Source organism: Hypanus sabinus, chromosome 8 (genome assembly GCF_030144855.1).
Source record: "Hypanus sabinus isolate sHypSab1 chromosome 8, sHypSab1.hap1, whole genome shotgun sequence".
Taxonomy (NCBI): Eukaryota; Metazoa; Chordata; class Chondrichthyes; order Myliobatiformes; family Dasyatidae; genus Hypanus; species Hypanus sabinus.
In genome coordinates, this window is record NC_082713.1 from 153514477 (window position 1) to 153530752 (window position 16276).

The following is a 16276-nucleotide window of genomic DNA, read 5'->3' on the forward strand; positions in this document are numbered from 1 at the left end:
AGCCTAAGGACTGGTACCCAGTGAGCTGGGTATGGAGAGGTCTAATAAAGATGCACATGTGAACAAGGTTACCTCTACATATGGTGCTGGAAGCAGAGCACAGACACGGAGAAGACACGGTGTCTGTGGAGAAGCTAATAAGTCGTACCTGGACCTCTCGCTATCTCAGGATCAAGGACCAGGCTGGAAAAGCAGCATCAATTCCATATGTAATGGGCATTTCAGGAGCAGAGAAGTATCAAGTATAAGACAACCAGTCAACATCGAGCGCACCAAGAACCTTATCTTCTGAGGATCCTTTTTCAGTAGGTGAAACACCTTGAGATATTCTGCTATGTTAAAAGTACTATATAAATGTAATTTGTTTTATTTTTCCGCTGAAGTTTTCAAAAGAAGCATTTCTGCTGAGCTTGAAATTGAACCTTCCCATCACTGTCCAGTCAATTGTTTTAAAGCTTGAAAGCCCAGGCTGCAAAGCAAGAGAATATAAAAGTCCATCTAGTTGGTCTTCCTTTATCCTGGTGATCTCATATCAGAGCAACACTAAAGCTTTTGACTAATCTGAACAGTTACTCATTGAGTTTACGGACCTAGATATAAGGTGAAGATGACGGAGAGTTGTGTGATCCCTGGTTATTTATCACAGGTTATATCTTAATTTAGCCCTCTCTCTGTCCAGTCCTGATGAAGGGTCTCAGCCCAAAATTTTGACTGTTTATTCCTCTCCAGAGATGCTGCCTGACCTGCTGAGTTCCACAAATATTTTGTGTTTGTTACTCTGGAGTTTCAGCATCTGCAGAATATCATGTTTTTAAATTACTTCCTACTGTTTCCCAATCTTTCATCTAATTTGCACTTACAGAATCAATACTATCCACTGCCACTAATTCCTTTGGTAGCTTATTTCTTATACTGGATATTTGCTCATTAACATAATATTTCCCAAGAAGACTTTGTTACTTTTGGATTTTGCCTCCTTCAGCTCTCTTAAGTTAGATAAATTTGGGCACTAAGTCTCTAAACAGACTAGCCAAAGTTTGATCAATGAGCAAAAACAGGAAACATACAGATAGACCTTCTGAAGGCAGGTCACCTACTGTAGAAGAATTAAAGTCAGTATTCCCAAGAAGGAAAAAAGCAAAGATCTTTACAGGGCTGCAGTGATGGAGGAGGTTGCAACGATGGTGAGAAGCCATCTACAGAGGTGTTAAATACAAAAAAAAAAGACTAAGACGCATTAAGTACTGGACAAAAGTGTATTGGGAAGAGGTGTATAAAAAATAAAGCACATTGAGGTAACACAGAGGTGAATCTACTAGAGTTGCTGCCTCACTGCTTAATGACCTGAATTCAATCCCGCCGTCTGGCACCGTCTGGTGGAATATACACGTTGTTCCTGTGATCCCATGCACTTTACCCAGACCTCTGGTTTCCACCTACATCCTAAAGATGTGCAGTTTAATTGGTCTTTGTTAACTGCCTCAGTGTGATGGTAGTGGAAAAATCAAGGGGAGATGGAAGCAACGCTATCAGTGAAAGAAGAATGCGAATGTGTACTTGACGGTCAGCATTGACTCAATGGGCTGAAGGGCTTGTTTCTGTGCTGTGCGCTCTATGACACAATAAATTGATCCCAATAATGAATGATACTTACTGATCGTTAATGCAGGTATCATAAAACTGTTCTGAAGATGCAAAAATGTGTCAATCAGCAGAAGGAAAGTGCTTCCTCTTGCCTCTGAGTGTTGCCTAACCTCTTCATCATATGGTTACTTTGGATCCACAATTTCTTTTCACCATGCAAAGGTGTGATCCCTGTCAGAGATAATTCCAACATACAAATAACTCTGATGCTAGAAACGAACAGAGTCAGTGCTCCTGTCAGAAGGTACAACATTTACCTTGGGGTGTTAATTCAATTACCCTGATCACTAACCTTTGCAATCCGACTCTCCACCTGAGCTGAGCGCACAAAGCTTGGCTTGCTTCCCCTCTGTTGTCTGGCACCTGTGTCAGTCTCCTAATACATTCTGAATGTAATACAAAATTAATTCAAAATTACATTCCAGGTGACCAAACAGAATTTTAATAGTTACAGTGGGGCTACTTCTCCTCAATGATGTTACATACAGAAAACACATTCAGTGGATTTACATGTGCACAATGGGGTGACATTTCAGGAAGGGTCAAGGCTTCAGAAATGCTTTCAGCAGACTCTATGATCAAGCCCTCTCTCTGTACAATGAAGTAGTGAGATCATCCCTGATCTCGCCATGAGGATCAAGTAGTGAAATGGTAAAATAAGTAAACTTTTTGAATTAAATTTTATGACAAATTTACATGAGATATAAAATCTCATATTTCTTTCCTGAGTTATGATGAAAATCTGTTTTGTGAACTCTGAGACCATTTTTAACTTGCTAAAGCAACAACTGATCATCAAAAAAAACTTATACAATCCTCCAATCAACTTTATTACAATTGTTTACCATTGATCTAAGTAAATAAACTGCACTAGTTGTTTAATAAAACAATACGCATTGACTGAAATGAGTTCCTAATAGTAAAAGATCAAGCCTACTAAAACAATTTTATGGTCTATATGTGGCAGCACTGCAGTCAAATATATGTTGGGTCACCTAATTCAGTGCAGATGTGCTTCAGCAATTTATTACACAATAGTTGAATAACTGAATCATTAAAGTGCTTTTATATTGAGTCTGTAGACTGTTCAGGGAATTCAATAAAGGAACGTGTATGGTTTCGCTTATAGCTCAGCAAACTGAAAAGAATTGAGCAATGTTATTTGTTTAAGCATGGTTTCTGACTCAAGTACGAACAACTCCATGTGGGAAATGTTACTTCAACAACATTTGTGGGAGGGAAGGATTAGATTGATCTTCGAGAGGGTTAGAAGGTCGGTACAACGTTGTGGGCTCAATTGCCTGTACTGAGCAGTACACTTTTATGCTCTGTTAACACTTCTGTGTCTTTAAAGGAGAGACTTTTTTTTATTAGGAGCTGGCATGTGCTGCAGAATAGTGAATAAATAACAATCAGATGAGAGTGGCAGGTTCCAGATTCCTTTACACTTTAGCTTTCTTTTTGTGTATTTTTAGGTCATCGACATTTCACCCTAGAGAATAGTTTGTAAAATGCACTATCATTAATATCATGGGAAGCAGCACCATCAAAAAATGTTTTAAAAGTACATTCTGTGATGAAAATACATAAACCTTTGTGAAGCGATGACCTGATAAAGTCAGTGTGATTTTTAATTATAAAATTTATGGGTGTACTGGAATATGTTGACTTTTAGGCTGAAAGAGATCTTTTTTAGTTGTTAAGGGAATCAAAGTATATGGAGATTGGGCAGGAGAGTGACATAAGGTGAAGAAACAGCACTGACCTTTTTGAATAGAGAAGTACGTCAAAGAAGCCATATAGCCAGCTCCAGCTTTTATTTCTTACCTGCTTATGTGTATTTCTTTAGCCTCTATGCAGATAAATTTTCTTGTGAAGTAATCATGATGTTAAATGAAGTGAAGCAGCATATTATTAAAGTTTACTTGTCACCTCTTTCCCATCCTGATTACTAGATTTTTATTTTAGAATATCTTAAAGTGTAAAAAAGAGAATCTTTCAGTTCCTACAGATGTGATTCTGTGCTCCATGCTGGGAACAACAATTTCATGAGTAATTGGCTTGCAAATACTTTAGCTATGACAGTATTGGAGTTGTTCAGAGAGAAATTTATCTCTCTTTCCTTCACATATGTGGCTGCTTTATGAAAACATTGTTTAATCTATTCCTTCATGCATGCATTAAGAAGAGCAAACTGGATTATTTGCATTAATAATCCATTAAACATGCTAAAGATTTCAAAACCTGATTCCAAAGTTCATTTAATTGTGAGAGGGGTGTTTTTAACCCTATTTGCACAGTGGAAACAGAAGGTTCTGGTCTCAAGTATGGAGTGAAAAGGAATGAGATTTTGAAACATATGGTGCTTTGAACTAAATATGCTGACAGGACTCTAAAAATAGTCTTCCTACTATTTTAACCTACATTCTGCATGGACATTCATTGTGACTTGTCTGTCCCACTGAGTTGGCAAGTGAAGTGAAATCAGCAGTAACTTTATCCTGCCCTCAAGATTTATAAAAGAGTTTTCCCTACATCTTTTAGGCCAAGGCCATTAGGAGCCCACTCTGGACACTGCAAAGCTTAAATGTTTCATTTTCTAGGTTCCCTAGTCCACTACTGATCACTAGACCATCAAACTCTTTTCCATCTTTGTCAAAATGAAGGTGTTCTTTGTTCTCCAGTATCAACAAATCTAAAATCACATATTAATGACACCTTATTAGTAAAATTTCAGCATTGGTGACAGTTTTAGGATCAGTTTGCAATGATACCTGCACTATCCTCATCTCTGCTATCTTCAGACTTCTGCTTGCTGCCCAGCCACAGCTCGGGATTACTTCATAAGAGCACAAAGAGTGCCAAAGGCTTCTGAAGGGCAGTCACCACTGCCACTGTCAGTAAACAAGAATCCATGATCAAGTCAAACCCAGTAGCAGCACTAGTGCTCCTTCCTCATCCTCCTTTACTCTGCAAATCTTCTCCTTCTTGTCCTGGCCCTAACCCACCTGGACAAAAAAGACACATGCTTTCAAATGCCGTTCATAGACTTCAGTTCAGCATTCAACACAATCATCCCTCAGAAACTGATTGGGAAGCTGAGCCTACTGGGCCTGAACATCTCCCTCTGCAACTGGATCCTAGACTTCCTGACTGGGAGACCTCAGTCAGTCCGGATTGGAGGCAGCATCTCCAACACCATCACACTGAGCATGGGGCCCCCCAGGGCTGTGTGCTCAGTCCACAGCTGTTCACTCTGCTGACCCACGACTGTACTGCAACACACAGCTCGAACCACATCAGCAAGTTCGCTGATGACATGACCGTGGTGGGTCTCATCAGCAGGAACGATGAGTCAGCATACAGAGAAGAGGAGCAGCAGCTAATGGACTGGTGCAGAGTCAACAACCTGTCTCTGAATGTGAACAAAACAAAAGAGATGGTTGTTGACTTCAGGAGGGCATGGAGCGACCACTCCCCACTGAACATCAACGGCTCCTCGGTAGGGATTGTTAAGAGCACCAAATTTCTTGGTGTTCACCTGGTGGAGAATCTCACCTGGTCCCTCAACACCAGCTCCATAGCAAAGAAAGCCCAGCAGCATCTCTACTTTCTGCAAAGGCTGAGAAAAGTTCATCTCACACCCCCATCCTCAGCATATTCTACAGGGGTTGTATTGAGAGCACCCTGAGCAGCTGCATCATTGCCTGGTTTGGAAATTGCACCATCTTGTGATTGTGATTGTGAGAGGAACAGAGGATTATTTTTTCCCTTTTTTCTCTCTCTGTTCTTCTCACAATCACTTCTAGCCTGCTCTCCATCTTCCTCTGGTGCTCCCCTCCCCTTTTCTTTCTCCCTAGGCCTCCCATGATCTCTCCCATGTCCCATGATCCTCTCCCTTATCCAGCTCTGTATCCCTTTTGCCGATGAACTTTCCAGCTCTTAGCTTTATCTCTCCCTCTCCTGTCTTCTCCTATCGTTTCAGATCTCCCCCTCATCCTCCCACTTTCAAATCTCTTACTATCCCTTCTTTCAGTTAGTCCTGATGAAGGGTCTCGGCCCGAAATGTCCACTGTACTTCTTCCTATAGAGGCTGCCTGGCCTGCTGTGTTCCACCAGCATTTTGTGCGTGAGGCAGGTACGTAGGTACATTAACAGCATTTAAAGGGCACTTGAACAGGTACATGAGTATGAAAGGTTTAAATGGATTTAGTCCAAACATGGGCAAATGGAATTAGCTTAGATGGGAATCTTGGTTTACATTGACCAGTTGGGCTGAAAGGCTATATATCTGTGCTATATGTCTCTACGACTCTGTATAATGTGGTTTAAACAGTGTTAGAATATATGTTTAATTACATAACATGGGAACACTGTTTTCTCTTATATAGAAAATATATGAGAAAATACTATTTCATATGACATCATGAGCATACATTTCTTGATGTTACTAAAATAATGTCAAGAAGTGCATGTCCATTGTGTCAGAATGATTCAGAAATGTTTAATTATTTTTCTATGCATTCCACCACAATCATTTAATATTTAAGTAAATATATATATTTTTTAATGGAAAGTTAAATATGATTTAATGAGTTTAATAAAGGAAATTGAAGAGTCAACTTCCCTCTTCACTGTCCTGATTACTATGGTTGTCTGTCCTTTTGGAGAAGACAAGGTCATACCTGTAGTATGTAGCTCACAGTGAGGCTGTCAATTGGTCAGGGTCAATCATGGATATTGAGTTCTACCTGCCTATGTGATATGCAAGCCAGTAAACAAGCCAAGGCAGTACGATATGAAGAGCAACCTTTTGCTCATGCAGCAGACTACCCCTCTTCATTTAGCTGATGCATGCAAATGAACTGCAGAAACGGATGCAGTTTGGCACCAGTGGCATTGCAGGAGTTGCCAGTCAGTGTTGAACTGACTGCCAGCTCTGGATATTTCCTTGGGGTTTACTCCCTTTGCCATGAGCCTTAAGGCAGTGGAGGTTTGAGATCAGAGTTTTGTTTCTCTTAGATGAGCTGCCAACTATGGCTGTCGAGCCCTATCTGCTCAAAGTGATTGGTTTTAAGGTGGTTATAAGGCACCACTAACCCGCCTTTGTCCCTTCCCCTGTCAGTAGAAATGCTCCAGCCAGGCTTAGTAGCAAAGCCACACGTGAAAGCCAGGAGTTGAACTTGGTTGTCAGAGGCTAATTGAGACGCACCCCATTGGGAACTTATTCCCATTATCACATCCAGCTTTGGTAACCTCAAAGAACTTAAAGAAGTAGCTCACAGAAGAAATGAGTACATGTAGTAAAATGTGGATTAACAAAGTGTACAGATTTACATCAATGGGAAGTGTGAATTTTGGATAAATGTTACGAAATAGCATTTGAAATTTGCAGAAAGTGATACTTCGAGTTTTTTCCAGATAGTATTAATTAAACCTAAATGATCTCACATTTTCACTGCTATCTTGTCTGTAATGTGCTTTTATATTTTCCATTGCAGAGATCCTGCGATCATGGAGATTATATTTCAATTCATTATTTGGTGGGCTCTTTTTATCATTTGTTAATATTTATGTGCCTACACATGTTGTTGTACCAGCATAAATGTTTCTATTAGTTTACAGGCAACATTCATTATACTTTCTTCCATATAATAATTCACCAATATTTTCTTTGGTAATCAGATGCATTTCAACCACTAACTATTCACTCTCTCTTATTTTCAATTGCTATTCATTTTTGTAACTAACTATTGGCTTGTTAGATTCAACTGTGTTCCCAATAAAATTAATTTAGGCTTGGTGTCCATTTTACTACATTTTCATTGATCTGTTCTCATTATTTTGACTAAAACTGAGCTCAGTTACAAGAATAATAATACATGATATTATTTGTTGAATTTCTATTTCCGTCCTTTCCTGCTCTGCCCTTTATTTGCAATCTTACAATGGAAAATGTTTGGATTGAATTGAAGGGTTTCTGACAAACCAGAAACTGGACATTACTGGTCAATATAAACGTTTTCACCACCATTATGGAGAGTTCTAATGTATAAAGACTCATTTTTACAAGATGGGACTGTCTCGTCTACAGGGATAGCATGTTACCTTGTTGAACTTGCACTTAAAAATATTCAATGATAGCCCGGGGCTCTTAGATAACATATGTTCAAAGTCTTCCAAATATCGCTTCCAGTAGTGCAAATTGATGACCACATTGTCAATTTATGCAAAACAGATGGTGCATGTAAACACGGAGTATTTTTGTGCACGGGTGTTGGGGGGGAGGGGTTGTTGGTTCTGAATTCTTAAGCACAAATGACAAATCTGTTTTTCAGTGAACCAAACCTTCAGGCAGGGTGCAGATTCTTAGCTTATTTACTTAATTTAAATTATTCCAGATGCAGCAGCTTCACCAGTCTCCTAGGTCAGAGTAGACTCAGTGAGAGTACTAATCTATTGTCATTGGTGCCTCCTTGCAAAAATAAAGGCCAAATGGGAATGCACAATTGATAATAATACTTTAATGATGCTGGGCCTTAAAACTTGATCATGTTTAAATGTGAGCTCTGGTTTTCTAACAGTGGAAGCACATGTAATTTATTCATTATATTAATTATTGCTAAATGAATATTGCTTACAAAGCATTACCAACAAAGCTTACATTGATTGCCCTTCTCTACATGGCAAGTTCCAGGGTGTAAACCAGCAGTCCTGTTGGAATGGAGGTGGTTTTCCAAGCTGGGTGAGTGACTTGGAGTTTCCTGAAGTACCTGACTTTAGGAAGTGAAGTGTTGCAACTTTTACCTAATTCCAGAATCATCAGTATGGGAAGAATGGAGAGATATGGATGATGCACTTCAGGAGGACATTTGGTGTAACTTAGCATCCGGGTAAGGGCAACATCATGGGCTGAACAGCCTGTCCAGCGCTGTTCTATTAACTGGTTAGAAGTAAGTGAGCTGCTGATCCTAAAACTCAGGCTTCCCAATGTGGTGAACTATGTGCCTGTCGGGACACGCCCCTGCTGACTGCTCCTGTGGCTCCTCCCACAGGCCCCTGTATAAAGGAGACCTGCGGCCTGAAGATCGGCCTCAGTCTCCAGGACCTTGTATGATAGACACTCACTCCTGGTTCCTTCTTCCAGTCAATAAAAGCCGATATCTCGCCTACGTCTCAGTGTGAGTTATTGATGGTGCATCAATTTTATTGACTGGAAGTTTTAAAACATGGAACCCGTTTTGCGTCCGGACCGGTTGGATTTGGACCCTCAAGACCCTGACGCAGCTCTCGCTTTTGAACACTGGCTTGCATGCTTCCAATCGTACTTGGCGGAGCTTCGTGCGACTGAACCCGCCGTTATGCACAGAATCCTACTCTCGAGGGTCTCCTCCACAGTTTACTCCTTTATCCGGGACCTGCCGACCTACGAAGGGGCACTGGACGCCCTCAAACGACAGTACCTGCGGCCGGTGAACACCGTCTACGCAAGACATCGCTTAGCTACCCGGCAACAGCGGCCTGGCGAATCGTGCGCTGAGTTTCTCCGAGCGCTACAGACACTTGTCCGAGCTTGTGACTGCAAGACGCTCACGGCAGAACAGCATGCGGAGCTGCTGGTGCGAGACGCCTTTGTGACGGGACTGAGGTCAGTGTTCGTGCGCCAGCGACTGCTGGAGAACTCGGATCTTACCTTAAGCTCGGCGATAGAGAAGGCCAACGCTCTAGAAGCTGCGCGGCATAACGCCGACGCTGTCCAGTCGCGCGATTCCCCGCCGGTTTCGTGGACGCCTCAGACCCCGCCACCGCCGGCTCCCGGGAGCGAATTCGCCAACGCCGCCGCCAGTCGCGATTCCACGAGCTCCCCGACCCAGACCAAGAAACTCGTGCTTTGTTATTTCTGTGGCCAAAAGAAACATCCTCGACAACGCTGTCCAGCGCGAGAAGCGACCTGCTCCAGCTGCGGAAAGCGGGGCCATTTCGCCAAGGTCTGTAAGTCTCAAGCTCGAGCGGAGTGCAGCGCTGCGGGTGAAACGTGGGGGCCGCCATCTTGCATGCCGGGATGTGGGCGGCCATCTTTGTCGACGTCAGCACGCCCCGCCCCCGATCCTCGGATGCTGACTGGGTACCCCGGATGTGAGCGGCCATCTTTGTCGGCGTCAGCATGCCCCGCCCCCGACCCTCCGATGCTGACCGGGTACCCCGACGGCGATCCAACTCTGGCCACTGTGACTCTCGACCAAAGCGCCCCACACCAGCTTGCAAGATCCATGATGGACATCCAGGTGGAGGGGCATTGGACTGGATGCCTGTTTGACACGGGCAGCACTGGGAGTTTTATTCACCCGGACACAGTGCAACGCTGCGGACTTGCAACGCGGCCGGTCAGTCGGAGGTTCCATTTGGCCTCTGGGTCGCAGTCCGCAGACATCCGGGCGGGTTGTGTAGCGACTTTGGTGGTGCAAGGCACAGTATATCGGGACTTTGAACTGCTGGTCATGCCTAATCTGTGTGCACCTGTGCTATTGGGGCTGGACTTCCAGAGCCATCTCGAAAGTGTGACTATGGTATACGACGGGCCCCTCCCACCACTCACTGTCAAGAATCCTCAGTTTTGTGGGACTTCTTCACATACCCCGCTACTGACCACACACACACACGGACACACACATCCCATCCAGAACCAGGCCAACAGCTGCGCTACCGACACTTGCAGCCTCTCCACTCTCAAGATCCCTCCCCTACCGTTGTTCGCCAACCTGACCCCCGACTGTAAACCTGTGGCAACCAAAAGCAGGTGGTACAGCGCGGGGGACCGGGCCTTCATTCAGTCGGAGGTGCAGCGGCTGCTCAGGGAGGGGATCATTGAGCCGAGCACAAGCCCTTGGAGGGCCCAGGTGGTTGTTGTTCGGACTGGGCAGAAAAATAGGATGGTGGTGGACTATAGTCAAACCATCAATAGGTTTACGCAGCTTGACGCATACCCCCTACCCCGCATCGCGGATATGGTCAACCAGATTGCTCAGTATAAGGTGTACTCGACAATAGATCTGAAATCCGCTTATCACCAGCTCCCCATCTGCCCAGGGGACCGCCCCTACACCGCCTTCGAGGCGGGCGGCCGGCTCTATCACTTCCTGCGCGTCCCTTTCGGTGTCACGAATGGTGTCTCTGTCTTCCAGAGGGAAATGGACCGGATGGTGGACCAGTACCAACTGCAGGCCACATTTCCCTATCTGGATAACATCACCATCTGTGGTCATGACAGGCCAGATCACGACGCCAACCTCCAACGGTTTCTCCAAGTGGCCGCAGCTCTGAACCTTACTTATAACAGGGACAAGTGTGTTTTTGGTACCACCCGCCTTGCTATACTTGGGTATGTCGTGGAAAACGGGGTTATTGGGCCTGATCCCGAACGTATGCGCCCCCTGTTAGAGCTCCCTCTTCCCACCACTCTCAAGGCCCTCAGACGGTGCCTGGGGTTTTTTTCCTATTACGCCCAATGGGTCCCCCATTACGCAGACAAGGCTCGCCCCCTGGTCAAGTCTACCTCGTTTCCCCTCTCTGCTGAGGCCTGCGCGGCCTTCAACTGCATTAAAGCGGACATTGCCAAAGCTACGATGCATGCAGTGGACGAGACCGCTCCCTTCCAAGTGGAGTGTGATGCCTCCCATTTCGCTCTGGCTGCTACCCTTAATCAGGAAGGCAGACCAGTAGCATTCTTTTCTCGCACCCTCCAAGGCTCTGAAATTCGGCACTCCGCGGTGGAGAAAGAAGCCCAGGCCATAGTGGAGGCTGTTAGGCACTGGAGGCACTATCTTGCTGGCAAAAGATTCACTGTGCTGACCGACCAGCGCTCGGTTGCGTTCCTGTTCAGCAACCAACAGCGGGGCAAGATCAAAAATGATAAGATTTTGCGGTGGAGGATAGAACTCTCCACCTACACCTATGATATCCTGTACCGGCCTGGCAGACTCAATGAGCCCCCTGATGCCCTATCCCGGGGAACATGTGCTAGCACACAGCTCGACCAGCTGTACGCCCTTCATGCACAACTTTGCCATCCGGGGGTCACCCGATTTTACCATTTTGTGAAAGCTCGGAACCTGCCGTACTCCCTGGAGGACATCAGGACGATGACCAGGGACTGCCAAATTTGTGCCGAGTGCAAACCGCACTTCTACTGTCCTGACACGGCACAACTTGTCAAGGCCACCCGCCCTTTTGAACGCCTGAGTGTTGACTTTAAGGGCCCCCTTCCCTCCACTGACCGCAATGTCTATTTTCTCAGTGTTATTGACGAGTTCTCACGGTTCCCCTTTGCCATCCCCTGCCCCGACACCACTGCCGCGTCCGTCATAAAAGCCCTGCGCCAGCTCTTCACTCTGTTCGGGTATCCCTGCTATATCCACAGCGATAGAGGGTCCTCCTTTATGAGTGAGGAGCTGCGTCAGTACTTGCTAGCTAGGGGCATTGCTACCAGTCGGACCACGAGTTATAATCCCCGGGGTAATGGCCAGGTAGAGCGGGAGAATGCCACAGTGTGGAAGGTCACACTTTTAGCCCTTAAGTCCAAAGGGTTGCCGGTCTCTCGATGGCAGGAGGTCCTCCCTGAGGCACTGCACTCTATCCGCTCTCTGTTATGTACGTCCACCAATGCCACCCCTCACGAACGCCTATTCTCTTTTCCCAGGAAGTCTGTCACTGGGACCACCCTACCAGTTTGGCTGACGTCCCCGGGGCCAGTGCTGCTCCGGAAACATGTGAGGAGCAATAAATACTCCCCGCTGGTGGAGAGGGTTCACCTTCTCCATGCGAACCCCCAGTATGCTTACGTGGTCTTGCCTGATGGGCGGGAGGACACGGTCTCCATCCGCGACCTGGCACCCGCAGGTGCAGCAGACCACTACCCTGAAGGCTCTCCGGTAACTGTGAACCCTGTACCAGAGGTGACACCGTACTCACCAGGCCCTACACAGACTCCTCACGACACTTGTATACCGGGCGTTTCGTACGCATTTATACCAGGCGCCTCGCACATGCATGAGGGATCACTGGCGCCTAGTGGGCAAGAACACGCGCAACCCCCGTCCCCTGTGCAATCGCCAATGTTGCCGGCACCTATGCGGTCACAGCCGGTGCTACGTAGATCGCAGCGACAGATTCGACCGCCTGATCGGCTCGACTTGTAAGAACCTTCGCTACATGAGGACTTTTTCAAACGAAGGGGGGGGTGAATGTGGTGAACTATGTGCCTGTCGGGACACGCCCCTGCTGACTGCTCCTGTGGCTCCTCCCACAGGCCCCTGTATAAAGGAGACCTGCGGCCTGAAGATCGGCCTCAGTCTCCAGGACCTTGTATGATAGACACTCACTCCTGGTTCCTTCTTCCAGTCAATAAAAGCCGATATCTCGCCTACGTCTCAGTGTGAGTTATTGATGGTGCATCACCCAACACCTTGGCTGACCCTGCACTAGGTTAACTTGATGCTTATTCATCACTTCAACTGGAACAAAATGGCTGCAGGCAACAAGATGTGTTCAAGGTAGTTTTCACATTTGATTTACTTTTGCTTATATAAATGCATTCAGCTGCTTATAATGTATCTTTTGGTGTTTTAATAAATATCTTTTACTTTGATATTTTCTGAGTAGTTTTGATTATGAGAATGAACTTACTAATGTGAGTATTTTTGGCAGTGAGTCAGACTTAGGTAGTAGGAGATTGGTAGCCGTCAAAACAATCTTGATAATGGGGCTTGGCACTTACTTTCACAGGACCTTTGCTAAGTTGGTACTTGATCATTAATAAGAATCCTCCTTCCCAGTGGACAACTGTGCGCATAGGTCAGCTCCAAGATCACCAGTCAGCAGAATGTTCAGTCCATTGTGGAAATACAGAAACTGCTTTATATTACACTTTCTCTTCAGCGTGACAACTCATGCTTGAATAAAATAAAAAAAAATCATCACAATTAGCTTTGGAATTTGGTTGGCCATGATTTTTAGCATTTGTGCTTTCTGTGTCCCTGGATAAACTGGAGAGTAACTACTTTTTATCGAGCCTGTTGCTATTACAAGATGGCAGCATTCTATTGCTGGATGCCTTTGGCTGGAGGTTCCAAGCTTGTCTAGCCCAGCCTAAGTTCATGGAGTTCTTTTCCTGAAGCACATTGAAAATATTGATTGTTCCCCTAATTAAGAAGTCTTGCCCACTCAACTTCTTCCCCCTTCCTCCTACACGCTCCCTCATTCCTTGTGGGATATGTTTCTATCCCTCTTGAAGAAGGTTTAGTTATATGATGCTCTAGCTTCCAATCTGTAGGCTTTGAATTGTCAACACCACCCTTATATCTTGAATACGAAGTGATTCGAAATTTCAATCATGAGGATGTCAAGAACATCCTGAAAATTGAAAAGACTCAGAGGAAACCTCTCAAAAAATTAAGCAATTTTAGTTGGTGTAGGATCTGGCAAGGATCAAGTTCGGCAATGGAACTTCACAGGGAACGGACAAACTGTAGCGATACCATTGATTCCAAAGCACGTGGTGGTCAGAGCTTCATTATTCTGTAACCTAGTCAATAAATAATTCCAATCAGGAATTGGGAATGAAAGGATGGCTTGACTGTTTGTGTTAAAATGGGTAGAATACATCCGGAACAGGTATGTTAAGGGAAAGTAAGTTGCAGATATTATAAATTCTTCATTTTATACCAACTGGGCATTTCATCATCAAAAATGGCTTTATTATTCTAATCAGTTTTAGATGCATATTTATTTATACTTTTATCAGCTGTTGCACCACCAAGTTTCCCTGGTTCTATATTCCTTTTTAATGGATTTTTTTAATAGGTAATTATTTTGTGTATTTTCTGCACATTCACTTTGCTCAAGTTTTTTCTCACAATAGAATTGATAGTACTTTCACTTTTAACCCATGGTATATTATGCAAAAAATAATGAGAGGGGATGCCTCTCTTGTCTGTCAGACTCTTGATAAATCTAAATGGAACCATTTTATTCTGTGAGCTAAAATAATGGAAAAAGATAATACCTTGTGTAAATTAAAAGAAGATTGATTGCAGGTACAATACAATGTAATAAAACTGTTTGTCTTCTTTAAGTTAGTTATTACTGTTTTCCTGTTTCAGCATTCTCAAACAATATGCTACTATCTATTTTAGTATTAGTTCGGTAGCATAGTCCAACATTGTCAATACACTTTGACTCACTTATGTACTAATGATATTATCGGTTTAATCAAAGATAGAAAACAGTGAGAATGTGGAATAGAAATGAGAATTACAAGTGGATTGAAATTGTATTTTTAAATGAAATAGTGTTATCACTCTCTATTTAAACTCCAAAATCAGGTGTTTTCAATTTTTTTATGTTTCTGAAATAATGTTAAGTAGTGCTAACATTGAGAATATTATAATCATGATCACAATTATCGACCCAGACAAAAAGACGTTAAATTGAATAAACTGAATTCAGAATGATGATTTCAGGAATTTAATTATTATGATCCTTTTCCTAAAGCAGTTTATAAGTATACGGGTGGGACATAAAAAGTCATTAAGGACCCCCATCACCCAGGACATGCCCAGTTCCCATTGTTACCATCAGGAAGGAGGTGAGGATGGGCAGAAGACTGAAGGCACACACTGAGTGATTCAGGAACAGTTTCTTCTCCTCTGCTATCCGAGTTCAGAATGGACATTGAACCCATGATCACTACCTCACTAACTCTCTACTTCTTTTAATTTCTGTTTTTGGCACAACTTATTTAATTTAAATATGTATGCATAAATATTTACTGTAATTCCATTTTTTTCTCTATTATTATTGTGGTGAACTATGTGCTTGTCTGGACACACCCCCTTCTGACTGCTCCTGTGGCTCCTCCCACAGGCCCCTGTATAAAGGCGATTCAGGTCTAATCCTCTGCCTCATTCTCCAGGATGTAATATGATGGTCACTCACTGCTGGTTCCTTCTTCAGTCAATAAAAGCCGATATCTCGCCTTACGTCTCAGAGTTATTGATGGTGCATCAATTATACATTGCATTGTACTGCTGCTGCAAAGACAACAAATGTCACATTTCACAACACGTGCCGGTGATATTAAATCTGATTCTGATTCTGAGTTGGATGAGGCCATTCTACTACCTGTTATTCAATCTAATCATGGCTGGTGTGCCTGTATCCTCAACTCTCACATTCCTGATTCCTTTTGGTAACCATTTCACTTCATGCTTTTCAAGAACCTTTCTAACTCTGCCTTGAAATGATTCAAAGGCTCTGTTTTCACTTATTTTTGAAGAAGATAGTTCCAAAGACTCACAGCCTGTCTGAGAAAAGAATCCGACCTCACCTCAATCTGTATTTTACCAAGTAATGGTTAGCTCTAGGTTCCGTCACAAGATAAGACATTTATATCCACAGGATCAGGACACAGTGACCTTGCTCACACAAATGTTAGAAATCAAAGATATTATAAAATTCATGTTAAAGCTGGATGCAAAGAATAAATCTATGAAAATGTTTTCAAAGTTGGAACAAATATTGCAAACATTCAGTTTAATGGTTTTATTTAGTAATCACTCAACCGGACAGAGACCAT

General features: G+C 43.7%; 1 protein-coding gene across 1 annotated transcript in view; it reads left to right on the plus strand.

Moving 5' to 3' along the window:
• Nucleotides 1–11465: 11465 nt before the first annotated feature.
• LOC132398606 (uncharacterized) overlaps nt 11466–16276 on the plus strand; it is a gene marked incomplete at its 5' end in the record, with an annotated part of 40667 nt that continues 35856 nt past the window's right edge. The window contains one exon of the mRNA XM_059978262.1: nt 11466–13193. Within this exon, the coding sequence (XP_059834245.1) occupies nt 11466–12839 (1374 nt within the window). The remainder of the gene's footprint in view (nt 13194–16276) is intronic.